Raw genomic sequence first — 26,505 nt, 5'->3', positions numbered from 1 at the left:
CAAGGCTTCTCAGTCACAGAACACTGCAGTTCCTAGTTCAACTGATATAAGGAACTACGGAGCTACGGCTGCAGACACTGATTAAACCAATGTTGCCTATGCCAGCCAAGGTATAAACCCAACAGAAAACAAATCACTGTCAGCCTAAACTATTCATTAAAAAATCCATACTGATTTTGAGAACTGAGAACCCTACCAAGAAAATAAGACCGGTTCTTATTTACTTTGTCTGAATCTGCCAAAAAGGTACAAATGAACTGTTTAATAAATTCCCTTTAAGACGTTTGCACTGTTTGGTCCCAGTAGATGTATGGGTCAGGTACCTGGAGAGCGCAGAACTCCTGGATCACCTCAGATATGGTGTAGATGGTCTCAGCATCAGGGAGCATGCTGCCAGTCACAGGCACCACTATATCAAAAGCGCACTCCAACAGCTCTCGGGGGTGAGCTCTGTCCAGCTTGCGCGGTCTGAACACACGCTCAATACTGTACCTAAACAGGATTAAGATTAGACCTTATTGTTATTAAGTGGCAATGTTATAAGCAGCCATTAATCATGCTTATAAACCACACTGAAGGTAGCAGGATAATAAGACCTTAATAAAGAATGACCAAAGGATTTCCCTGTTAACGTATTAAACTGTGGCATGCCACCCTCAGACCACCTTAGGCGGCTCACCATAGTTTCTAACTCCTGTGGGAAAAAAAACTATGGTGAATACTTTCTAGATAAAAGGCCAGTTCCCCATTCCCCCTTGAGATTAATAAAATAAAAGCATAAAAACAGCTTAAAAAAAAAAAAAAAAAACACACATTTGTGGCTGTAATTACAGCTGCAAGTGTCGTATCAGCTTTGTATATCCAGTTACTTTTACGCAAAATTACACATTCATTCTGTGAGACAATTTCTATTTATTTTTTACACTTAAAAAAAAAAAACTTAGGTTCTCTGTTATAAACCACTTTGAAGCTTTGATTAAATACTTACAGCTATTATCTTGTTGGAAGACAAACTTCACTCCACTTCAGTCTTAGTCTTATACAGTTTACTTATTTCTATATCTGACTTGTCCTGTCAGCATTATGCTACCACCATCATGCTTCACATTGGGGTGTTTGGGGGGGGGGGGGACTTGGTGTTTTTAGGGTGATGAGCTGTGCCACTCTAGCAATGCTATTCTATGTCTATCTAGCACATGACCAAATACGCTAAACCTGGATGAATTAATAAGATGCACTAAAATTGCATTGCTAAAACTGAACAAATCAATTTAATTAATTAGCCTAAAAGTCTCTCTTGTTTTTTTTTTTAAAAAAAAGAACTGTTCTACAACTGTTTTACAAACCGAAGTTCTGTAACTTTGCAGATGTACTCCTCTTGACAACAGAACAATGTCTGCAAAAAGCCATCCTTGGGTCATTCTAAGACTTTAAAAATGCTTCCACACAGCCGACATGTTTGCTGATCAAGTCATCAAACTGTAAAAAATTATAAATACTTGGCTTTTCTTTGCTATTTTCAGCTACTGAATATTCAGCTAATCCTTAGTGTTTTGAGCTCCAGCTATCTGGTTTACCCTGCTAACTTATCTAAGTCTAGATTTGCTACAAGTCTCCACGGAATTTGTCATCTTTCACTTTTGTTGCTCCCAACACCAGTTAACCAGTCAATAGGCTTTGCTCTCTCAGACAGGTTTTTATTGTCAACACTTGCACTAGCTTAGTGAGTGGGCTACAGATTCAAAACTCATACTCTAATCTACAAACCTAATCCATAACTGAACTGAGCTTCCAAATGTCACTGAACCAAACGGGATTGCAACACAGTACCAATACATAACATGCATAGCATTTGCACAGTGATTCCTTTTTAACGTATTATTCTTTGAGTTATTTAATTTTTAGGATATTTTTCCCTATTAGTGTAATACTTGTTAACAGCCTGTGTTTGTGTTACAGGCCATACTTGTGTTGCTCTCACCAAGCAAAAAAAAAACTGGCAAAATAGAGATTCTGATTCTATCTGGATATCAGTCAATCCTACCCACAGTTGTGCCAAATTCTTTCTATTTTAAAATTTTAATTTATTGGTAATCTGCACATGATTTATTTATAACTAATCTCATATTAATGCATTTCAGACCTTTGTCCATAACTCATTCGGATACTACTTTCTGTTGTTTAGCCAGGTTCTGTAACAAACTGCTGGTTTGAAAACAGGGGGTAAATACTTTGCAGAGACAGCGTACATCAATCAAGTTATTTAAAAAGGAAAAATACCTTTTGACATGTGAAATGTTATTTCTGGCCACAAATCTGGCAAATGACACCTGACAAAAAAAGAGAGAAAAAACAGAGCAAGAAGTTAGTCAGACATTAAACTGGGAAATAGGAGAAAGCTCCGTATGAGTAGCATCAAACAGGGTTTCTTCAGTTGCATGGCTCTGCAGAGATTAGAGTTTTCCCACTTCTTATACTCTGAATTTAATTCATGCAGCCTAGAAAGACCAACATTTTACACGCCAGACAAAGTGCTGGTGAAGGAAACAGCACCACTGTATCCAACTCCAGTCCTGCAGGTCCACTTTCTTGGTGTTTTTTAAATTTATTTATATTTATTTATTTATTTTACGTGCCCTAATGCACCTAATGATAAGACCTGATCATTGGATAATGAATATAGCTGTAATGAAAGATTTTAAAAACATGTAAAAATGATTTTTCATTATAAATTGAAAAATGATTTATAATATAATAAAAGCATATAATTTATTCAAATTCTTTACTAAAAATGCAGTGAATTAATTGTAGGATTAATTAGGCAGCCTATTTTAGTAAACATATGGCCATTTAATTCAGAAAATTCCAAATAGGATCAGAATTGGCCGATGCTCATTAAGTTGCCTAGACAGTAAGTTGCTTGGATCAATTCATGTGGCCAAAAAAAAAAAACAAACAAACTGTGCAGTGCAGGTCTCTAATACTTAAGTTGGCCAACAATAAACCAGAACTGAACACTGAAGCAGCCATTCATTAATCATGCTTAGAAACAACACTGAAGGTAAAAGTATTAAATGAAATTAATAAAGAGTGCTCACGGGGTTTCCTCAATCGCATAATAAAATGTGGCAGGTTGCCCTGAGACCACCTAAGGGGGTTCAAAGTCAACTCACCACAGTTTCTCAAATCCAATTGCATGTGTATTAGTGAAGGTTTTAACTAATCAATTAGGTTTTAAAGGCTTTAAGCAATAGTCCATCAGCCAAGACAAGTTTGATATCTCAGTTACACATGATTCTTTAGTTTAGAACAGGAGGTGCAATGCTAACATTGCTAATAAACACTAGACTTAGACTGTCACCAATCTCATCTCTGTAAATACATACCCAAAAACCTCTCATCCTGCAGAGCTGAACAGAGTTCCAGTCTAAAGCTCCATCCATGCAGTTTTATTAAACTGTGTTTTTATGAAAGTGTTTTTTTTCCATATGATTTTTGCAAAAACAAACGTGATTTACAGAGATTAGATTGGTGACAATCTAAATCCAGTGTTTGTTAGCAACGTTAGCCTAGTATGTTGTAAACTTCAATGTATTGGCTAGTAATCTAAAGAAACTTTAGATTTTTACACCTAGAAGCAGTGTGGGCCCTGAGAGTATAACTGCAGGGTTAAACAACTCAAGACAATAGAAATTGGGGTGACCTGGGTATTAACTATTGGTGATACTGTATAGATAGCTTATTGTACTAACATTTAGTCTCTGCCATGCAAAAACCTTGCATCTCCAAAATGGCAACTTCACAGGGCAAGGAAGCATTTATATTGGTCCGATCATCATGAAAGTTTCATTCAATACAAATATAAATATATCAAATAGTCACAAACTGGCAGAAATAGAGAGACAAGGTGTTTGTAGATTATGAATATGGTGTGTAAGGAGGATGTGTAGGCATTTATGTAATGACTGATCCACTGTGCACGATGTTGCCAATGGGCTTGTGAACACAGATTCTGGAGTACTTACCCGCAGGTCATAGGGCAGGGTGACCAGCATACCACTGTGGTCCATAAAGCAGGCCAGTTCACATCCCTCATACAACTTTCTGTTCCTGGGCAAAAACAGTGGGGTCTGTAGTCTTACTGCACCTGTAAGTGAGTGAGTGACAGAGACAGAGGCTGTTTGTGTTAAGTATCTAACCAGATTAAAAATCCACTCAATCCATTTTTGTACGTCTTGTACCAAGTCTGAACATTTCACGATGAATGAAGAATTACTTGAAATACAGTCTTAGCGCATTAATCTTCTCATTGGAAGCGATCACTGAAGATCATACCGATTACATGTACAGTTAATGGAAAGCAGAGTTGAGAGCAAAAACAACATACTCAAAGAATCATATTACAACCATCACAGGCGGTGCGATCAGTGCGATTTAGGACCCATGTACTTCCTAGATCCTAAATGTGCTATGTTGAGGAACACACTTCAGGAGAGACCTGGCAACGTGTGGCTTCCTAGACTTCCTAGAACGATGAAAAACTCCCTTTCATTCTGGGAGGGAGAGGTGAGCTGGTCATCCAAGTACAAACACCCTTGTGCCATAACACAAGGGGGTAACCAGACCCAAAGCAGATGGAGGTACACAGGGCACAGCATGCGAGTCTCTGCCAGTGATGCAAAACATCCTACAGTCAAACCTAAAGACCTTAGACCAACATGAACGCCGTCTGTCGTGACAGGATATAGACGCCATACATTCCAATCTCCTCAATGTACAAGCTGTATAATTCACCATAAACAAAAGCAATACCAGAGCTCTTTTTAACTCTCCTTTATTGAGCCCATAAAAGCATAGAGCAACAAAACAGGCCTTTTCTCAGTCTCTGACCCCTCGGCAACTGGAAACAGACAGTGGCATTTCCCTCATATGTCCTCCATTTACACTTGCGAGGCCTAATAACTTACAGACAGGAACTCCACTGCGCTTTGTGGAGTAATGATCATAGCTACATGCTTCAGAGCACTCAGAGCAAAGCTAAAATGTAGTGTCAGCTCTTATGGTTAAATATTTGCTACAGTAAATTGTATTTGGTCTCCAAATACGTGATAAGATAAGCCATGAAAAGACCATAAAACTCTGCAATGAACAGAAGGCTTCAAGAATCTACATGTACAGATGCCGCACTAAACCCCTGTAGATCCGTAAGCACTTCAGCACTCTTCTGAAGTATCTGTACTTTCTCAATGTATTCCCATTTTTGGTGATTTTTTATTTTCCTACTTTCCACACAGGATTTTCCAAACATCCACAACAATATGAAACTAAATCTAAATCTCTCCTGTAAATACAGACTGTGTAATCACAGCTTAGCGTAACTATAACTATGCCCAAGCTTCTCTGCCAAGCTTCAGAACTTTACAATGTGCCATGTCATTATCTATGGTATTTTAAATCGGGTACCTGGCAAGCAGTTTGGAGCCGGTAGTAAAATAAACTATACGTTTTTTTTTTGTTGTTTTTTTGTTTGTTTTTTTAACTAAAGACAGAAGAGAGCAGCAGACGAGTACATTACCTGTTAAACCTATCAAAAACATGCACGTCTGATGTGGCATCTGAAGCCAAAGTATGAGGGTAAGTTTATAAAAAATTTGACCAGCTAGATCCTTATGACACCTGACATATATGATGATACATACAGTCATTCACTTTTAACTAAGAGCAACAGTGCAGCCATTAGTAGGATATTTTAGCATGTTTCTTAACTGGCGTTGCGTTGTTTTTTCAAATAACAATTTTGCACATTTTAATAACATGGTGAAATTTCATGACTACAGAGTCTTCAGTGGAAGTAACCGATATGAAGTGTTTTAAATCATCATTGTAGAGATGGCAATTCTTTTTGTCCATTTCAAGATAATTAATGTTAGGCGTGGGCAATATGAAGATATTTACCATTACTGTATTCAGTTATGAATGCTTTTCCAACAATATCATGCATTGGTACTTCTAAAACAACGAACAAAGTGAGCATGAGGTACAATTACAAGTCGTCCTAGTATTTCATAAAGCAGTATTATGGAGACCGTTTGGACAGTTTCTGCTCCTGGGCTTCCCCTACAGGATGGGAGTGCAATTTACAGTTACGTTTAACAAGCTGAGAGCTATAGAACAGGCATCTGAGGTGAAAGGAACACGTGGACTGCCAAGGTAGAGTAAAATTACAGACGTTTACATGCATATGACTCAGGTTAGACAGTGTTATGCAGTTCTCGCAAGCACTGTTGTGCAGCTCCTCCAAAGTTACATAGCGCAGTAGCAGCATTCCAGCCAATAGTGCCAATGACGGAGACACTATTCTCCCTATTACAGTCAGTGGAATATCACACAGTTACTTTTTGTGCATACCAGTCAAGCATTATGACAACTGACACTTGAAATAAGCTTTTATAAACGTCTACAGATGTTTCCACAATTGTGAACTCATCCTGAAAGGCTCATGTAGGTGACGTGTAGCCTTATCAACATAGCCGTTCAGCCATTCAGTGTCCGTTTCTAGTGTTACTAGAAAACCACAGTCTAATATTACGCATTGTACAAAATTTCTTAAATTCTAAAGTCCTAACTCATGTTCCACAATTGACTGAAAAGGTCTAGCTGGCTGAACAGGTGATCTAAACACTTAAAATCAAGATGGGGTCACTCACCATGTTTTCTGAAGACCCTAGTGACTGTCTCATGCACATACTGCTGCAGTTTGGCGCTGCCGACATTGAAACTGCCCTGGGGCAAAACAAACCAGATGGGAGGGTGAGGGGGGGCAGTCAAATAGAGTAGCACTGATAGAGTTCAAAAAACACATCTTGTAATATGTGGACCAGATGATGAGGGTACATGAGGGCAACACTGGAAGCAATGCTGTGTACACAGACAGTGACATCTAGCGGTCAGGAAGGAACAACGCATAAATGAGGGAGTCTGATCTCATAGGCTACTGCCACATTTTTAGGCAGAGCTTCAATCTCTCTGTGTTGAGGGTTCATGTATGTGAACCACAACTGTAATTAGGTTGAAAAGACCTGATACGACTCCCATGCTATTTTAGCTGCTTAACATGACTGGCTGGGTGGCAAAAGCAGAGATTCTTTTTTGCAGAATCTGGTAACCTAGCTAATAATATGCATATATACAATAAATAAATGAATAAATACCACAAATTATTGTTCCACTAGCATTGTACAACTGCATGGGCAGATACTCTATATGTATTTGATAAACAATTAATTTGCCTTAAGGTTCAAATCCGATCTGAAAAGATTCGATTTTTGTGTTCACGGACTTCTGGAAACTTCTTGTGCTACTTCATGCTGCAACCTTCACACACCTGCTGACTACCTCTATCTCAGTGCTCCTGTAGGTCTCTAACTGGCTTATTCATTGTCAGCAAGATGAGTACAGCTGGTAAGAGATCTTTATCAAGCTAGGCAGACACAGGTACTTGGATGCGCTACCTTGTGGATGTCAATATCGTAGGTGTAGTCCATGACGTGGGACGGGTTCTGGGAGAACAGCTGGTTGACCATGGTGCGGTAGGCCTTTCCCATGACGTTAGCCATGGTGTGCTGCAACACCTCATGCAGCTCTGACTCCTCCATCTGAGGAGGTGGGAGGAGATCACTCTTCAAAAGCTCCACCGCTGTGGGCCGCCGGGCAGGGTCGTGGTTCAGCAACCAGCAAATCACTTTTTTCTGTATCCACAGACAGAGATGAAAACTCAAGCAGTGAAAAGGGTGACAAGTGTTAAGAAACCAAACCCCTGAAGCGGGGTCCGGTGGCATCATTCCTAGAAGAATGAACATATATGCAAATTCAAGTCAGGCCTAAAAATCTCCTGAAACTCCACTTTTACAAAAGGTCAGTCTAAAAACACTGTCCATCATTTGTGCTATTCTGGCTGCATCATTTGTGATTTGCACTTGCAATGTTATTCTAAAAAAGAGGCTGACCTCTCATAGCTGTCACGAGCAAGCATCCAGACATCAAGGTGTTCTACATCAATTTCAGGCCAAAACTAAACATCAACAAGTCCTCCCGGTTACTAACAACAGCAATTTACATAGATCTTTCTCGTGCGATTCTAGAAATCTGTTGAAGAAATCGATGTATGCAAATTGTAAATCGATATATTTTTTATTTTGTTTTGGTGACTTTATCTGTATCTGAAGGTTTGGCCAATGTGTGAGCTGGCTTGTGACTTTCACTAAAAAGGGTTGCATGTAAGCCCAAAAACTCACTTGTGTTCCACTCTCATAGTCACCAAAATCCTCAGGGAAGTCAATGGACTCCTGCAAAGAGAATAAGAACAGCCTGAATGCTTTAAAATGGTTAAAGCAATTGACATATTTACATAAACAGTGCATGTCTGTATCAACAGAATCCATGTCTGACATTTAGTACTTTTTTGTTTTAGTAATAAAAAAGGAAGACAAAGCAATACATTTCCATCTAATTCAAATCATAGCAATAAATGTCCTCTTCTACTTCAAAATATAAATCAAATCAGGTGTATTGTCACATCACTAACATAGGTGTAAAGGTGGTGTATGGTCGCTCTCTGTAGTAAAAACAAAATTTAAAAATAGATACACATTAGATTACATCATGCACACAATACACATACACTACACATACACTACAGAACTGTTCAAAATGTACAAGTTTATTATGTTATCTGTAAAATGCATGTGGTCTTTGGTGGTTGCAGTGTGACTGAGCAGAGGTCACAGTCTCAGTAAGTAAGAGTAGGTTGCAGAGTATGTTTGTATGGGGTGGAGGTGTGAGATATCTTGTGTGATAAGACTGAGGAGATCACTTCGCAGAGACAAACATAATACTGTGCTAAACCCACCTTTCTGAGCTGGCTGAGGACAGATATACGCTCGGATGCCGTAGTCATTGGCCGGTAGGACATCTCAAACAAGATGATCCCCAAACTGAAGAGATCCACTTTCTAAAAATAAATAAATAAATAAATAAATTAATTAATTAATTAATTAATTAATTAATTAAACAAACAAACAATTATGGAAATATAACATTTTTGCAGAATAAAGACCACCATATGACCTATTAACAACACAAAATAAAATATGGCAATTAGTACAACATTTCATTTTACCTGATTGTAAGTGGCTTTAGTATTTCCTTGGACCTCTGGGCTGACATACAGCGCAGTGCCAACCATTCCAGTCATGTTGCCTGGTTAGAACATTAAACAGAAAAAAAGTAAAGTATAATATACCATAAACACATAAGCAAATGGGTCTGAAATGAAGAGTACAGAGTGAAAGTCACTTATTTGGTTCAGGTTTACCTGTCGGGTCTGATTTTAAGAACAGGCCTGAGCTATTATCCTCAATCTCCAGCTTTCCTGAAGCCTATAAGGAATCAGACATGCAATGTTTGTTTGAAACAATTTACCAGATTACAGCAACAATTCAACTATAAGGGATGCTCCAACCCTTTTTGTGGCTCATGATCTGATCTACATCCTTTAATATTTAGCACTGGCTGATGCTGGTTGTATATTTATATTTTCATAGAGAATGCAGAGCATAATTTTAGTAAAACCACTCTAATTTTTAGATACCATGTTACTGGCTCCCACCTAATTCTACAAAATAAATAAAAATAAATAAAATAAATCTTTTCGTAGGCAAAGCACCTCACAAACCCTTGAAACTCACCCCCTGACATACAGAGTCCAGTTTGGCAGACATAAGTCCACAAGGGGTCACTATTAGCACTCACATTTATTTCAGTGCTTCACATCAATGACATCGAGTCTCTTTTTTTCTGTAAGTGTGTTTAATGCTGACCAGTGACCCGATTTGACAAACTGATCGGATTATTTAGCTACCAGAAATTTTAAACTTTTAAAATAAGGGTATTTAAATTGAAACTGAAAAACTTTTAGCTGACACACATTCATAAACTATGTAATTATATATATTAAAAGTCTTAACATAACCCATGTACATAATAATCTGTATCATTAAAATAAAATTAATCATTGCATGTAGTACCACATTAGCTGGGTGGTCGGTAGCCAAGCCAAAGTCTCCTATCTTGACATGGTCATGAAAGTCCAGAAAAATGTTGACCGGTTTCAGGTCTCTGTGAATCATTCCCTGAGGAGACAGAGAGAGGCAAGTCATACAGCAACACTGGATTCACAACTAAACACATGGCCATTGTCTCTGCGTTTCAGTTTAAAAGTCTCTTCAGTACTCTTCAGTAACTTAATGTATTCATTCTAAGGGGTCCAAACATCTTAATAGTTCAACAAACACCTTGAGTGACTGATTTTCGTATATGCCCAGACAGAATCCTAGATAATATTAAAAATATTGGCACAGCTGCATTACTAAGGGGTGCTACAAAATATAAATCCAATGCTGGGTCTACTTGGGAGACTGTCAAAGTTGACAGAATATCAGACTGTATAGTCGCTTCCTGCAAATATTTCCCATTGAATACCGTAGTGCTGTTTATATGATGCTTGGTCATATTAATCCGTCAGATCTGGCTGTGCCTTCAGAGACAAGGTACCTGTTCATGAATGTATGCAATTCCATCCAGGATCTCCCTGAAAAGTCTCCAGAGGCGACTGCAGTCCTGGTGAAGGCCTTGGTCAATTGTGTCTCTTAAAGTGCTTTTTTCACAGTATTCCATCTGCAGATACAAGATGTTCTTGATCCAAAAATGTTGAAAAGTCCACCATCCATTTATACCACCACCACCACCATTTACAGCTCAGTAGATATGGTTTAAAAATTCATCTCATCAATAGTATCTTATCAAATAGCTTAGCTGCTAGACCTGATCAGTGTTGTTCACAGTGTATGTCTTTTGAACAACGTAATTTGAGGCTTTAAAAAAAAAAAAAAAAGTCTCAGCAATAAGAGTGTTTTCCACTGCAAAAAACAACACATCACATTACACCAGATGCAAGTGAACATAAATACAGTAAAAAGTAACACAGATTTCTCAGTTTGAAGAAAGTAGATGACATCTTCAGCTAGTCAGCACATGGATTTGTTCAATTCCATCGCCAGAGCTTACCAAGCACTGATTTACCATACCAGGTGTTGGATGATGACTATAAATAATACTAGACTGCCATTTTAATTAACACAGTGACGTAAAACTACTACCTTATTTGGTTTGTATCTATTGTCATTTTAGTGTTTTACTTGACAATATAACACCCCACTGGAACTGATCTTAATACCTGCATACACTTACCTGTATATACAGATAATGTGCAGTCAGGGGAGGTCTTTCAGAGTCAGTACTCTCTGCTGTGTCCACTGCTTTCTGTTTACTCAATTCATCCTGTATGGGATAGATGGATGAAAAAAAGATACTTAAAGATCACAGGGATAAATAATATTTAGTGAAACAAGCAGAATGCCAGCGCCAATTTCAGATGACTTACTGACCTGCACAAGACTGTCCTTGCTGGCATCGCCATTGTCAAAGATAATGTCACTTTCAGAGTCGCTATTCGAAGGACTGCAAAAAAATAAAAAATAAATTGAAACACACAAAATCAGGTCAGAATTAAAGAGCAGCTATTGCATTCTATCAGCATTACCTGTTAAAGAGCATATTTTATTGGCCAAATGTTTCTTAATTCAATACATCAAGATTCATTAGCGCTGCAAAAATCATAAGGGTCTATGAGCGTATTGTGAAGATTTACAAACAATCTAATCACAAAGGAGCTCACAGGAAAGATGGACAGAACACATCTGCCTCCTCGTCGTCCTCATCATCATCATCATCATCGCTGGAGTCAGCAGCATTGCACTTGGCGCTGGACGATCTCTCCAGAGATGTACTCCACTCTACTGAGCTAGCCAATGCTGGTGGCGGTGCGTCGGCCTCCACATTGTCGAGGAGCCCCAACTCGTTGATGCGCCGCCGGGCAGCCGGCCGCTCGGGGGTGCTCTGAGGTTCTGAACTGTCACTGCTCACCACACCTGTGGAGGGGGTCTCGTGCCGTTCAATCCAGGCATTGTAGTAGCGGACAATGTTCTCATGGTTGAGGCGAGAGAGGAGGGTCACTTCGCCTTTGATGCGGCGGAACTGCTTACTGCCTGGATTAACCTGGATCCGCTTCACAGCATAGTAGCAGCCATCCAACTTGTTTTGGACCTGAGCATCCACAAACAGAGAACCACACAAACAGATGAGAATATATAAGTAAAATAGCTCCTAAAATATGATCAAGAGGAAATGTCGTCACTCCCACCAAAAGAAATTATTTTGCTTAAGACAAAAAATAAATCAGACACAGAACAGATCACTGGTCACCTTGATGACTGCTCCAAAAGCACCTTTCCCTAGAAGCTGCAGCTCCTCAAACTCGGTGAAGTAACGGGAGAATTGTTTGTGCACCACTGTACTGAAAGGGCCCCCGAGAAGGTGGCCCTGTGGAATAACCGTAGATGCAAAATCCACACCCATGTCTGTAACAAACACAAAGCAAAGATGTGAAAACACTACATACTGGGAGGGGACACAGGGTCACTGAGAGAAAGCATCACTCTTATCTTGTATTCATTGTAATGACCTAAACAAGTTCACAATGTGTTTAACATGGAAGGGTATTCTACCCATTTCATGGTCTATTAGAAGCTATGATGACTTCAGATCTTCATATATTCATAGGAAGGTTTGGTCATTAGGTTGGTTTCAGGGGGGAAATGGTGTATGGTGCATGAGAGAGAGAGAGAGAGAGAGACCTTCTGGACTAGGCTCCTGGCAGGGAGGGAGGCTCTTTGGTGAGGGTGGTCGAAGGAAGGAGTGTTCTAGGAGCTGCTGAGTGTTCCAGCGGTCAACATCATTAAGACATACACACCTACCAAACAAAAATAAAGTCATGATCAAACACAAGTGAAGACATTAAAAAGAGAGTTATGGCACCTAATTTAATATTAAGTAACTAAAAATACATTATAAAGTGCAAAATCTGATTTCATTTTACATGGTCATAAGAAAAAAAAAAAAAAAAAAGAAAAAAAAAAACCACAAAAAAATGTATATATATATATCTATCTATATATATATATATATATATACACACATATATATATATATATATATATATATATATATATATATATATATATATATATACACACACACATATATATATATATATATATATATATATATATATATATATATATATATATGCTTGTATATGATAATTAAGTTAAACAATTGATACTGTTACTAAACCTCTGATAGAAAACGAGAACAGTGCAGACATTTGTTTTTAATCAGCAGCAAATAAAGTTGAATTAAAATGCTATAATATAATAAATATAACCAGACTATCAATGTTCATTTTACCACTTCTACCATTACAAATCATATCAGCATAAAATGATTAGAAACTATTACATACTTCAACACTAATTTCAGAATTGTATAATCAGAATTGTGTTTTGTGTAAACCTTGATCCTTACATAATGCACCTAATAGCGTGATATAGATTGCCGTCTCAATAATGACTAGCTACAGTTATTTGAGAACATGGCAGTGCACTTTTAGTGCTACTGTGCTCCTGACATACTGTTTACCAGAGCAGAACACACTCCCACCCTTAATATATATATATATATATATACAGTCATGCCCGAAAGTATTCATACCCCTGGCAAAGTTTGACTTAAATTTACTTTTATTTAACCAGAAGTTATATTTTTGCCTTGAAACGACACAGGCATCTCCCAGGAGATAACACGATGATGTACAAGAGGCATCATTGTGGGAAAAAGTATTTTTCAGCTTTTATACACATTTGAACAAAAAGTGGCATGTCCAAAATTATTCATACCCTTTGAAAACTGTCACAGTATATGGGAAAATCCAAAGTTCTATACCATTCCAAATAGTCCAAGCTGTTTTAAAGCATCCTAATTACCCTGATTCATTGGGAACAGCTGTTTTAATCAACTCAACAGGAGAAAAACAGCAGCTCTCTGCAGTTGGTTTGTGGACAGTCATGGCTAAGACAAAGGAGCTCACTAAGGACCTGCGGCTGTGCATTGTGGCCGCTCACAAGTCAGGAAAGGGCTATAAAGCCATATCAAAATGTTTTCAAGTTCCAGTGGCTACAGTGCAAAGTATTATTAAAAAATACAAGAAGTTCCGCACTGTGGAAAATCTCAGAAGATGTGGTCGGAAGCCAAAAGTGACACCTGTGCTGGCCAGGAGAATAGTGAGAGAGGTGAAGAAAAATCCAAGGATCACCACCAAGGCCATCCTGGTGAATCTGGACTCTGCTGGTGGCGACATCTCAAGGCAGACAGTTCAACGGACACTGCACACTGCTGGGTTCCACGGACGCAGGCCAAGGAGGACACCACTTCTCCAGAAAAGGCACACAAAAGCCCGCTTGACCTTTGCAAATGCTCATCTGGACAAAGAAGAAGACTTCTGGTGTTCTGTTTTATGGTCAGATGAAACAAAAATTGAATTGTTTGGCCACAATGATGTGTGCTCCATTTGGCGTAAAAAAGGAGAAGCCTTCAACCCTAAGAACACCATCCCCACTGTCAAACATGGTGGTGGGAACCTAATGTTTTGGGGGTGTTTTTCAGCCAATGGACCAGGGAACTTGATCGCAGTAAATGGCACCATGAAAAAAGAGCAATACATCAAGATTCTCAACAACAACATCAGGCAGTCTGCAGAGAAACTTGGCCTTGGGAACCGGTGGACATTTCAGCACAACAACGACCCAAAACACACAGCCAAAGTGGTGAAGAAATGGTTAGCAGACAAAAACATTAATGTTTTGCAGTGGCCCAGCCAGAGTCCTGACTTGAATCCAATTGAGGATCTGTGGAGGGAGCTAAAGATCAGGGTGATGGCAAGGAGACCCTCGAACCTCAAAGAGTTGGAGCTCATCACTAAAGATGAATGGGCAAAAATACCAGTGGAGACATGCAAAAAGCTGGTCAGCAATTACAGGAAGTGTTTGATTGCTGTAATAGCCAATAAAGGCTTTTCTATTAATTATTGAGAAGGGTATGAATAAATTTGGGCATGCCACTTTTTGTTCAAATGTGTATAAAAGCTGAGAAATATTTTTTCCCACAATGATGCCTCTTGTACATCATCGTGTTATCTCCTGGGAGATGCCTGTGTCATTTCCAGGCAAAAATATAATTTCTGGTTAAATAAAAGTAAATTTAAGTCAAACTTTGACAGGGGTATGAATACTTTCGGGCATGACTGTATATTATATATATATATATATATATATATATATATATATATATATATATATATATATATATATATATATACACACACACACATACACACACACACAAATATATTTATTATAGAAAAATAAAAGCAATAGAACACTCAAGGTCGTGTGTTACTGTGAAATAACAGCACAGCTGTGACAAAGCCATCACTTCATCACAGTCGTGCTGTTCATTCACGATAACACAACCTTGAGTGTTTTATTGCTTTTATACAACCATGGCAAACTCTACTCACCGACTGAACAGGCTGCAGGTCCTTATCCAGACCAACAGACCAACTAATTAAACTACATTGCTGATAACTTTATCAGTTTGTTTGTTGTTATTGTTTATTCTTGTGATCTAGTGATCTAAAATGTGCCACTATATCAAAATAACTGCACGGTTAGAACACTTCTCAATCGGCTTGCGTGGTCTTCACTAACTGTTGTATAAACAAACAAACAAAAGAAACCAATGCATCAATAAAGCTAGATCACCTTCAGTGCGACTTTCACTGGAGGGCCAAGCACAAGTGTCAACACATAGACAAACACAGTCACACGCTCTACTACCCATCTACCTCAGCATTACACACATTAAACTATAATTCCTGCCAAAGCATAAGCAAACACACAGTAGGAAGAAACTTTGCTTTCCAGAGAAACACACAGCACTGCCTGGCACACAGGGCTGAGATGGAAAGATCTAAAGCTTTCTCTTTATTTATAGAGCCAACAGGCTGCTATTGATCCAGGGCATTTCTGGTGTGGCATTCACCAGAGAACATCAACTCTTCTCCTCCATGTTCTGAAACACCACCATCATGAAAAAAAAAATGTCTATGAGAGAAAAAGCAAGCATGCATACACATACAAGGAATTTGTTTTGTGGAATTTGAAAGCAGAAGACGATAGAAATCAGAGCCAATGCACAAGCACTGGGTCTCACAAATATTAAATTTTGCAATGTGAAATAAAAACAAAAGAGAAACCACTGGAGTTCTAACTAACCGACATTGAGCAGATCGACCAAGGAAAACAGCAGAAGAGAGAGAGCTAGGAAGAAAAACCCCAAAACAGAGAAAATGCCAACAACCTCCACAGGGAAGTGGTGAAGGTCTCAGAGTCCGACATTTTGAAGAAAACTTGGACAGCACATTTAAACCAGCCACGATGGGAATTTATGTATTTTATGTAATTACGTTACATAATTTATGTATAAAATTATAATTAAAAATTTAAAAACACTGTTCGGGGCACTTGTGAACCATGGATTAATCACCAAAGTTTAACCATAACAGTGTGGAATACAGATTTACTGCCACTGTTACTTTTTACAGTAATTATTCGCTAAAGCTGGATGCAGAGCTGCAGTGGAAACATACAGATTGAGCAGCTTTTGGTCACATGAACAGAGCCTGCAGTTTATAAACACTGTGCCACAAGAGCAACAAAAGACAATACTGCCACACATCTGCCGACATTACTCTGGTGTATGAGTGGAGAGCAGAGTTATATCAGGCGTAGGAGTCTCATATGGACCCTGACTGTTAGTGTCAGTAAAAAGGAGAAATCTTCAAGTAACTCAGCCTCAGAACGACGGACTTAGCTAACTTTTAACGTGTAGCGGAATGAAAGGGAAAAAAAAACTGAGCATGCAAGAGAGCTAATCGCGCCACTCAACCACTACATCAAACAGGCCGTGTAAAAAATAAAAGTCACCAATACAAGTCAACAGACAGGCTGTGTTAAAACAAGTGACCGTGGCTGAGTTTTGCTAAACATTTCAATAACACCAGCTGATCGTGGAATTTCTGAGAGGGAGGAGATTTTACTAAACGACTTGCTATGGTGCATCCTATTACAGTACCACATAGGAATTCAGTAAGCTCTTTAGAGCCACCCACACACTAATATGTGTAAATGCAGAATGCATAGCTATGGTTGTTTTTGGGTTCACCTAAAACCTGGGTGCTCTGCCACCAGAGATGCCATGTTCTAAGTTGTTTAGGTTCTACAGACAGCTGTAGTGAGTTTGTTTGGTCTATAAAACCATGTCTCTGACGTGTGAAAGACTAAAAGGCACTGGCGTTCCTTAAACAGTCCTTATTTATCAATTCCTCTACATCGCAGTTCTGAATGTTCAGTATAGCCGATGTTGCTCCATTGAAATATACCTTGATCACTTCTGATATCAACCTTGCATAAGATATCATTACTAGCTTCCACTTACTAGCCTTCCCATTATTTAACATCAACCGAAGGTCAAAAAACGGTGCTACTACACCAGCACTTGCTTAATACAAACTCAGAACCTACTTCTTGAGGAAGTCCTGAAGGTCAGCAGGCAGGCTGGAAGGAACAGTAACCGGGTATTCGTTGACCTCCCGTCCCTGGCTAAGGGCCAGGAGAAGAAGCCCAAGGCTCCAGACATCCCCTTTCTTGCCCGTCCTTGTGGGCAGCGCGTCCTCACTGAAGCGTACATGAGCCTGTTCGAAAACATCCTCCTTGCAAACCTCAGCTAACCGTTTAGCCAAGCTGTAGTCCATCAGCCTGACGTTGCCCTGGGAATCCAGGAGTACGGAGGAGGCGCTGAGCTGCTTGTGGACCACTGAGTTGGAGTGGAGGTAGTCGAGAGCAGCGAGCAGCTGGGTGATGTGGTGGCGGAGCTCGTCTACAGGCACTGGAGTGCTGGTGGAGAGGCTGTGGGCCAGGCTGCAACCTGGCACATACTCTGCCAGGAGATTAACCACCAGGCAGTCCTCACGCTCAATGCAGCTTAAGGCCTGGTAGCGCACCAGGTTAGGGTGGTCCAGCTTCAGCAAGGAGTTCAACTCACTCTCAGCTCCGTGAATCTGGAAGGAATACACAAAAGAATGAAAGAAGCTGGATGAATACTGTAGAACAAGTATGCACCCACATGGGAATTGCGGGATGATGCAAATTTCTTCATATACAGAGGCATGCAAAGGTTTGGGCACCCCCTCAAAATGTGTTGCTGTGAATAGCTGGAAGTGAGTAGAAGATAAATTGATCAACAAAAAAAATGGCCAGGTGACAAATTTCACGCTTCGGGCTTTGGTTGCAGCCAGGATTCCAATGGATTCCATTAATTGCCAACAAATTCTGGAAGTATACCTCACACCATCAGTGTAAGAATCTTTACATTGCCATGGCCCTCATGGTCCACAGAACTAAACATAGACCTAAAACAAAAAAATGCACGCAAGACAACCCAAGAATCACAGAACTACAAACCCTTTTCAAGGAAGAATGGGCGATAATCCCCCCCAAAAACAATTAATTAAACACTATTAGCTGCTACATAAAGTGTTCATAAGCCGTGATATCCCTCAAAGGGCCAAATAAGGACTGTACAAATGTTTTTCTGCCACACTTCTAGCATGTTAGGAAGCTTTCAGCATTTAACATATGTGTTTATGCAGCACCTGTCCGTTCCACAAGTAACGCAAAGCAATACAGAATGTAGGAGTAAGGCAGATACATGGTCTTAAAACTTTAAAAGTGGCCATAATATCAATTAATCAAGACCCCACCCCACCCCCTCCACACACACACACTTCCCTTCTGCCGCTGTTTACTTCTTGTGTGCGTATCACTGTATCAGCGTTATCTACTTAATTATCACAATGTCTGTGAAGCTTCACAACAAATGCTGCAATATTCATCATTATCAATTCTTTTTCATCACTACTGCAATTATGGACTGTATTGCATAGTTAAGACATTAGTTCATGACACATGTGGGTCACACCATACCTGTTTTTTGCATTTTTCTATCTTCTCTTTCTCCTGGCTGGTGAAAAACTTGCCGATCTTCTTGCTCCAGCGAAGAACCCACTCATACACAACAGCAAACTCTCCAGAGGTGCCATTGAGGGCGTGATAAACACTCCTGCCCAGTCTCTCACTCTCACCTCAGACACACAGACACATACACACCTATGAACAAAACTCCAGAGTGACTCTTGCCCAGAACATATTTAGTGCATGTCGGGAACGTAAAAGAAACTAATGAGAAACCTTACCTATACACTTCCCTCTGTGAACAAGGATCTCACCCATGGCACTATTACTGAAGTGGAGGACTTCATGAAGACTTGGACTATCTTCACTGCAAGTGTCTCGCCTGATGAGGGGAAAAACAGACTGCTGGGTATGGAAACTTTCTCAGTAACACTGTTCATTTGATCACAACCCATAGCTTGGACATTGTGACTTAAATCCATACTGACTTGTATTTAATAGTATCCAAGCTTAGAGGTCTCTTTTGGATCCTAGTCTCTACAAAGTAGCTGGGTATATTTTAGATTAAACATCAAAGCACTTTTGTAAGTCACTCTGAATAAGAGTGTCTGCTAAATGCCTTAAATGTAAATGCACACACATTTGAAACATACAGAGGAGTATTTCAGATTATCACCTTTCTAGCCATTTTTACTAGCCAAACATTTGCCACATTGACAAAAAAGAGGCAGCTGGATATTTCTGGTAGCGCTCAAATAAGCACTGTTCACAAAAAATAAATATAAGCAAAAAGCAGCCCAGTCAAATACAACACCCCTACATTTAACATTAGATCTTTCACTGGGGCAACTGGGAACGCAAACATCTCAAATTAGCAACTGCTGAAAATAAACTGCAAACGGTAGCACCATGAGATAAGGGAGGGTTCTACGTCCACACCTGTGTCTGCTGTTGGAGGTGGTCCGACGCCTGTTTGTTGAACCCTTCCTGTTCTCGACAGACTCAATGGGAGGTCCGGGGGAAGTGGCACTGCTCATAGTTGGGCTACCTATAGTTGGCTGCACCTCACTCTCCATGCGCTCCTGTGGTCGTAACAGCTTGGGTGTTAAGCATCATATGTTTACACAAGAGCTAACAGAGTTCAAACACTAAGAAAACATACAGTATCCCTTATCTACACTTCAGTTCCTCCCTCTCATAAATGTATAACTTTGCATTAACTTAATAGTAGTTATCAAACAATTTAACATTGACGTATACCCAGCTCATCAGAGAAAGCCCAGGTAACAGCTGGCAAAACAGTAAAACAACTGCGACTTCTGAAGAACATGACTTTTCCTACCAGTGTCCACAGAAACTCAAACCTTGACATATGTCAACTCGGCGACATGAAAGCCAGAGGCCACGAACAGGGATCCTTGCTAGGCTAAAAGTTAACACTGTTAAAGCTGACTACTAAACTCACACCTCAGAAAGGGAAGTGGAGGCAAGGCTGAAAGCTAACCAAGCTACAATCTTGTCAGCTTGCAGTATAGCACACTAACTGGTAATACCATGGAAATAATTACAGTAGGTGTTACACTGTTAACTATGCCATAAAATGCAGCTGGGGAGACCCTCGTAATGTCTGAAACAAACCAATAAAAGCACAGCCTATCTGTTTTTGTTTTTTTCTCAGACCAGATTGTGTATTATTATTGATTTGACACAATTTTAGAGTAGGAAAAAAAAGGAAAAGAGCAACCCAAGAAATTTGAGCTCTCATCACTTGTACCAACATCTCAGACAATAATTTAGCCTGTTGGGGTTATGGCTTGTTTACAACTTTTAGGAAATGCAAGGTGATGCAAATTCCAAAGCTTGATACAAACTTCTTCCAATAATCAGCAGTCATTGCCTCCTCTATGCAGCTGTCAACTCTAAATTAAAATAACTGATCCTCACGAAGCAGGAGAAGGCCATTAGAAGATAAGAACGTTTTCAGGTAGTTATTTCCTCAGTACGTAAAGTAATTAGTAAATGGCAATTAACAGGAACCATGGAGGTTGAGATAAGGTCTGGAAGACCAAGAAAACTCAATAAGATTTAGCAGATGCTAGGCTAAAAGTTTACGCCAGCTACAATCTCTTCAGCTTCCTAATCGTACATCACACAGGGACAGCAACATTAACTGGTAAAACAGCATTAAAGCTATGCCAAAATATGCAACTTCAATGAGCCCGCCGTAATGCCATTTACCAACCAATAAAAGCACAGCCCTAAATATTCATCTAGAAATTATGAACCTGTATCATTTTACCAGTTCCTGAAAAGCTTTAACCAGTTTAACCAGCTCTGAAAACCCATTTGTTTTTCTTGACAATGTACCGAGAAATCTAGTTAAATCTACCAATCTAACTAACTCTAAACTGTGACACTGGTTTGCTGATTGTTTCTTACGAGGGAAAGTGGTCAAAAAGTAGTGTCTACAATGGAAATGCCCAACTTCTAGGAGATGTGAGCTAATGTTGGTTCATCAGCCTTAATGTAACTTCTCTCTTCAGCTATGCCTTTCTGACCTAAGTGAGTAACCTCCCACGGTGATTACTGCTTGCCACTTCCCCACCTGTTGCTAAAGAAGCCTTTATTTAGACTTCACTGATAATCATCCCATTCAGATATTCACAAATACTGCTGAAATAAGAACATCCAATCAGTTCATTCACTGACTGCGTTGCTTATTCACGCGCGCACACAGCCCAATCTCAAGCAACAGCAGTCTTACATAGCAAAATATGTTAAACACTGACATTCCAAGTAACATAAGCATGTAAAAACACACAATGTATAAAAACAGAGCTCGTACCAGCTTGGCCATTTCTTTCTTCCTCCTTTCCTCACGCCTCTCCTCTTCTCGTCTCTGGATTTCAGCAAGTATCTCATTTTGCTGTTGAGATATTACATCACTGCTTAAAAGATTAGCACACAGTGGGACATGCCACGTAAGACACGTTCTACACCAAGAGACTAGTTGGAACAAATGTGTGCCAACATTTCTGTCACAGAATCACTGTCAGACAATTGACAGCAAGCAAACAACCAACAAAAGTGTCGGTTCCACCAATACAAATAAATACAGACATCAGATTTTGCTTCCTAGCAGTAGCGTTGGTTATCTGGATTCTGCATTAGACAGCTAACAAATGCACCTTCAAGATACATAATCTTTGAACCAGAGAAATGTCCCTATAGTGGATTTTTACTGTTTGAACAATCCCTTTAACATTCCCTGTGCTCTTAAATAAATAAGTATTCCATTAACATTTCATTAGGCCTTTTAAAAAGGCAAGCCATCACTGGGTGATGAGTTACCATCTGCTCCTCCTGTCTACGACGCTGGTCGATCTTCTGCTGCTCTTCTAAGGCCAGTCTCTCTTGCTGCCGCTGCTGGTTCTTCAGCATCTCCTCGTGAAAGGAACGAGATGGAGGAACATTGTGTTCGGTCAGAAAACTCTGCACGAAGTCTGCTAGCTCGTAGATCATCACCTAGAAATGATTCATATTTATTATAGTTAATACATATTATAAGGTGCACGTATTTGTCACTGTACAGTGTACAGCGAAATGTGTCCTCCGCATTTAACCCATCTGGTAGTGAACACACACTCACACACACACGTGTGTTAGGGGCAGTGAGTACACACACACACACCCAGAGCGGTGGGCAGCCAACTCCAGCGCCCGGGGAGCAGAGAGGGTAAAGGGCCTTGCTCAAGGGCCCAACAGTGGCAGCTTGCCGAGCCCGGGAATCGAACCCACAACCCTGTTATCGACAGCCCGGAGCTCTAACCGCTGAGCCACCACTGCCCTATATAGCAAACATTCCAAGGTTCTTCAAAACATGTTACACAGATGACCTGGGATTTTTTAACCAAGTCTCTGGGGCCCACATTCCCAACCTGTGTCATGAGCTAGTATAGAGCAAACGTACAGACAACCTAGAGGGCCCGTAACCCACTAGCTATTGGGTGTAACCCCTGCAATAATCTAATGAACACTACAGAAGATGAGGGATTCTTGGCCCAATAATCCATGAGAAGATCAAATGAGAGATATGCTCCTGGTGTTCAGTGTCTACAGCTCACCTCACCACATCTGTCCAAGGCCAGTTTGGTAAGCTCAGTCCGGAGTTTCTGAAGCTTGTCATTGGAAAGGCCTTTGGCATTTTTCAGCTCAAGCTCAGGAGGCCTGGGTCACATGAAAAACAAGTGAAAAAAAAAGAAAAAGAACCAACACAGACCACAGTGGAAAAAGAACAGCTTTAAGTGCAGCACAAAATCCTGTCACACTGAGAGTCGGTTATAATAAGCAAAACACCAACACCAATAAAGACCAATAAATAAATAAATATTGCACCTGCAGACATGTTGAGAATGAACAGCATATATTTGGTGCAGGGTTTGAATGATACAATTACCACTGCTGATATTCTGACCTTTGTTGCAGTTAAAGGATAACGTGGAAAGTGGTGGGTATTAACCAGAAATTCAGGCCATTAAATCTGTAGCCAGTTCAGAGTGAAAGAAACAAAAGACTCAAAGAAGCCTCAGGATCAGTAAAAATAATCAGTAGCAAACAGTAACTACAGACAGATCATTAAATCATTACTTTTATCTGTGTTTCTGTCTGTTTCTTACTGCAATAAATACAACACAAATAATAACAGTGTAGTACAGCACTGTACATCTGTACACCACTTGTTTTCAGAACACAGCACTTTGAGCAAATCTCTTTAAATGGTGAAAATGTGTTTAAATTAGAGCTGGACAAAATGCCAATATTTTATCATATTGTGATTGATTCTGTTATCATGATACACAATATGCTTTTCTAAGCACATCGAGGACATTGCTAGTGCTTAAAGAGCACTGCTCAACTGCAAGTTTCATTACAAACTGTGTAATTAGACTGGTTTAATTAGATGAAGAGCGAGAGAAGATGTGAATTAAGATCACTGTATTCAGTTTGGGAAACGGACTCAGTGATACAGTAGAAATACTATATTATGATATTTAATAATATTTTCACGATATACAATATTTATCACTATACATGTGATAATAGACTAAATACATTAGTAGCTACAGATTCTTACACTACTACATGCATGCTTTCAAAAGCTACATCACAGAAATTCCTTATTTCAATTTAGGGATGCACCCATCCCACTTTTTCCACTTTCCATAGTATCTGCCGATATACAAATTCTCGATGGAGGACCACAAATCCTGATATTTATAGCCTTCCACTTTTTTATATCTTATCCCAAATAAGATTTTTACTTTTCTTTCTTTAAATTTTCTATGTGAAAAAAAACATACATATATATATAAATATATACACACACACATTATATACATATATATATATAAAATCACTGTTTTATAATGCCTTTTTGTCCAAAAGAAATATATATTTATTTTGTGGCAGAAAGGTGCATACAGGATGCTCTGAGGCAGAAACAGCCATAGAATACCTCACAAGACATCCGCAGGTTCATTGGGGGTCTATGGCAGTAAATGAACTTGCTAGCCTAATGTGTTGACCGCTGTTTCCACATGATACAGAAATGTGACTTTCTTAATGCAAAATATTATCATGTATGAACACTGTTAATGAATTCCCATGTACAGGACTGTACAGGAAAAACTGGAACCTATTTTTGTTGTTGTTGTTGTTAAAGACAGACCACCTCTACCATAGACAACATAACACACACGTAATGACCAAGTTACCAGATAACCACCACGAGAAGTAACTTAGTGAAGGTGTCTGCAACTTACACATCGGGATATGTTGGTGGACACTGGACCTGCAAGTCCACGGTCACGTAACACTCTTGGCCATAACTCAGCCCCTTGGGTCGTAAATACAGGTAGACCTCCGGGGGACGTTTAACCTGAAATGGGAGAGGGGGGAGAAGGGGGAGAGGGGGTACAGGGGGGAGAAGGGGGGAGAGGGTAAGTATCAGTAGCTATATGTAATACAGGAACTGGATGTCGTGGCTAACGTTAGCCTGCCATATGAAAGTAACAACGACTCAGCTAAAGCTAGCTACGAGCATTTGGTCGCACCTTCCAGGGATGTTTAACCCGGAGATCCTCAAAATCATCTCCGAATATCGACGCAAGGGCTTCGAGCTCGTTTTCCTGCTGACTAGAGTAGTCTTCGTTCCCATGTGGAGAGTCAGGAGCAGAGCTCATTCTGCTGCACGGAACTCATATCTCTCCCTCACGCCCCTCAAAACACACTGGCGGAGACAACCGTGTTCACCCCAATACACCGCTGGATACCCCTATATCGATATATTAACCATCTCGCTATAAAAGGCAAAGCTAAAAGATGTGTCATACACAGACATGTCGGCTTAAAGGAAACTTATTAGGAAGCGACTCGCGACCACAACACTGAGCCTCACGCTGGCGCTCAGCGAGTCGCCATGTCAGCGCGTCGCATCGGTGACGTAAGCGGAGCACCCCTCCCCCCCTGTGCGTCAGTTCAAACGAGATGTTACTTTTCTAACTATATTAAATATTAGAAATATAATATTATTTTCTCTTTTCACTTTTAATGTATAAAATATGTTTCAATGTTTTATTCTTGTTTTTCAAATGTAAAACAAAAAATATATATTTATTCATTTTATTATTATATTGTGGGAGTAGCATCTGTGAGGGAGAGATATCGACGGCAGACAAGAAGAGACTGAGCAAACTCATAAAGAGGGCCGGTTCTGTCCTGGGATGCTTCTTAGACCCAGTGCAGGTGGTGGGAGACAGGAGGATGACAGCCAAGCTGGCATCCATGCTGGAGAACAGCTCCCACCCCATGCAGCTTCCTTCCTGCTGCCGTCAGACTCCACAACCAGCACTGCTCCCAGCAGACCACATACACACACACTTAACTTATCAGAGAATTTCTACAGATCCCTCCTGCCTGTGTATATTCTGTATTTTGTGTATATGTTGTGTGTATTTTGTATTTATTTAATATAATTTTATATAACTTTATTTTAACATGTTTAGTATGTATATAGTTTTGTCCTCCTGTAGAGCATCAACCTGAGCCTCACCACAAGCATTTCAATGCATAAATGTCCTGACAGGTTGTGCAGATGACAAATAAACCTGAAACCTGCAACTTGAAACTTAACGACACACACATGTTCAGGGAATAGAGAGTGGAAAAAAGTTAATGTTAAAAATGATATGATTCTTGAGGACCTTTTAGAGGTTCTTCAATTTGGGGCTGTGGAGGAACTGCTTCCTCTTCCGAGAAAAGGTTTTTAGAAGAAAAAGGTTCCTTAAAGATTCCTCAAAGGTTGTTCCACCATGTCAAACTGAAGAGGTTCATCCGTTTG

At 39.7% G+C, this 26,505-nt stretch overlaps 1 protein-coding gene across 2 annotated transcripts in view; it reads right to left on the bottom strand.

Annotated features, from left to right (window-relative positions):
• The window catches only part of eif2ak4 (eukaryotic translation initiation factor 2 alpha kinase 4), a 44,205-nt gene extending 18,608 nt beyond the window's left edge, over positions 1–25,597 (bottom strand). For both annotated transcript variants that reach the window (XM_072689801.1, XM_072689800.1), the window contains exons 1-25: positions 25,220–25,597; positions 24,929–25,044; positions 23,231–23,333; positions 22,458–22,631; positions 21,952–22,032; positions 20,046–20,188; positions 19,388–19,488; positions 19,119–19,276; positions 17,658–18,193; positions 12,813–12,928; positions 12,382–12,536; positions 11,795–12,222; positions 11,505–11,577; positions 11,308–11,397; positions 10,612–10,734; positions 10,086–10,190; positions 9,374–9,437; positions 9,179–9,258; positions 8,909–9,010; positions 8,295–8,345; positions 7,512–7,748; positions 6,708–6,783; positions 4,026–4,147; positions 2,281–2,330; positions 324–492 (exon numbers count right to left, since the gene is read on the bottom strand). In XM_072689801.1, coding sequence (XP_072545902.1) covers positions 324–492; positions 2,281–2,330; positions 4,026–4,147; positions 6,708–6,783; positions 7,512–7,748; positions 8,295–8,345; positions 8,909–9,010; positions 9,179–9,258; positions 9,374–9,437; positions 10,086–10,190; positions 10,612–10,734; positions 11,308–11,397; positions 11,505–11,577; positions 11,795–12,222; positions 12,382–12,536; positions 12,813–12,928; positions 17,658–18,193; positions 19,119–19,276; positions 19,388–19,488; positions 20,046–20,188; positions 21,952–22,032; positions 22,458–22,631; positions 23,231–23,333; positions 24,929–25,044; positions 25,220–25,348 — 3,582 coding nt within the window. In that variant the 5' untranslated portion in view covers positions 25,349–25,597. The remainder of the gene's footprint in view (positions 1–323; positions 493–2,280; positions 2,331–4,025; positions 4,148–6,707; positions 6,784–7,511; positions 7,749–8,294; positions 8,346–8,908; positions 9,011–9,178; positions 9,259–9,373; positions 9,438–10,085; positions 10,191–10,611; positions 10,735–11,307; positions 11,398–11,504; positions 11,578–11,794; positions 12,223–12,381; positions 12,537–12,812; positions 12,929–17,657; positions 18,194–19,118; positions 19,277–19,387; positions 19,489–20,045; positions 20,189–21,951; positions 22,033–22,457; positions 22,632–23,230; positions 23,334–24,928; positions 25,045–25,219) is intronic.
• Between the last annotated feature and the right edge of the window lie 908 nt (positions 25,598–26,505).

This window comes from Salminus brasiliensis, chromosome 10 (assembly GCF_030463535.1).
Source record: "Salminus brasiliensis chromosome 10, fSalBra1.hap2, whole genome shotgun sequence".
NCBI classification, from domain to species: Eukaryota; Metazoa; Chordata; class Actinopteri; order Characiformes; family Bryconidae; genus Salminus; species Salminus brasiliensis.
Note: the sequence above shows the minus strand (reverse complement) of the source record. Positions and strands in the feature narration are given on the sequence as shown.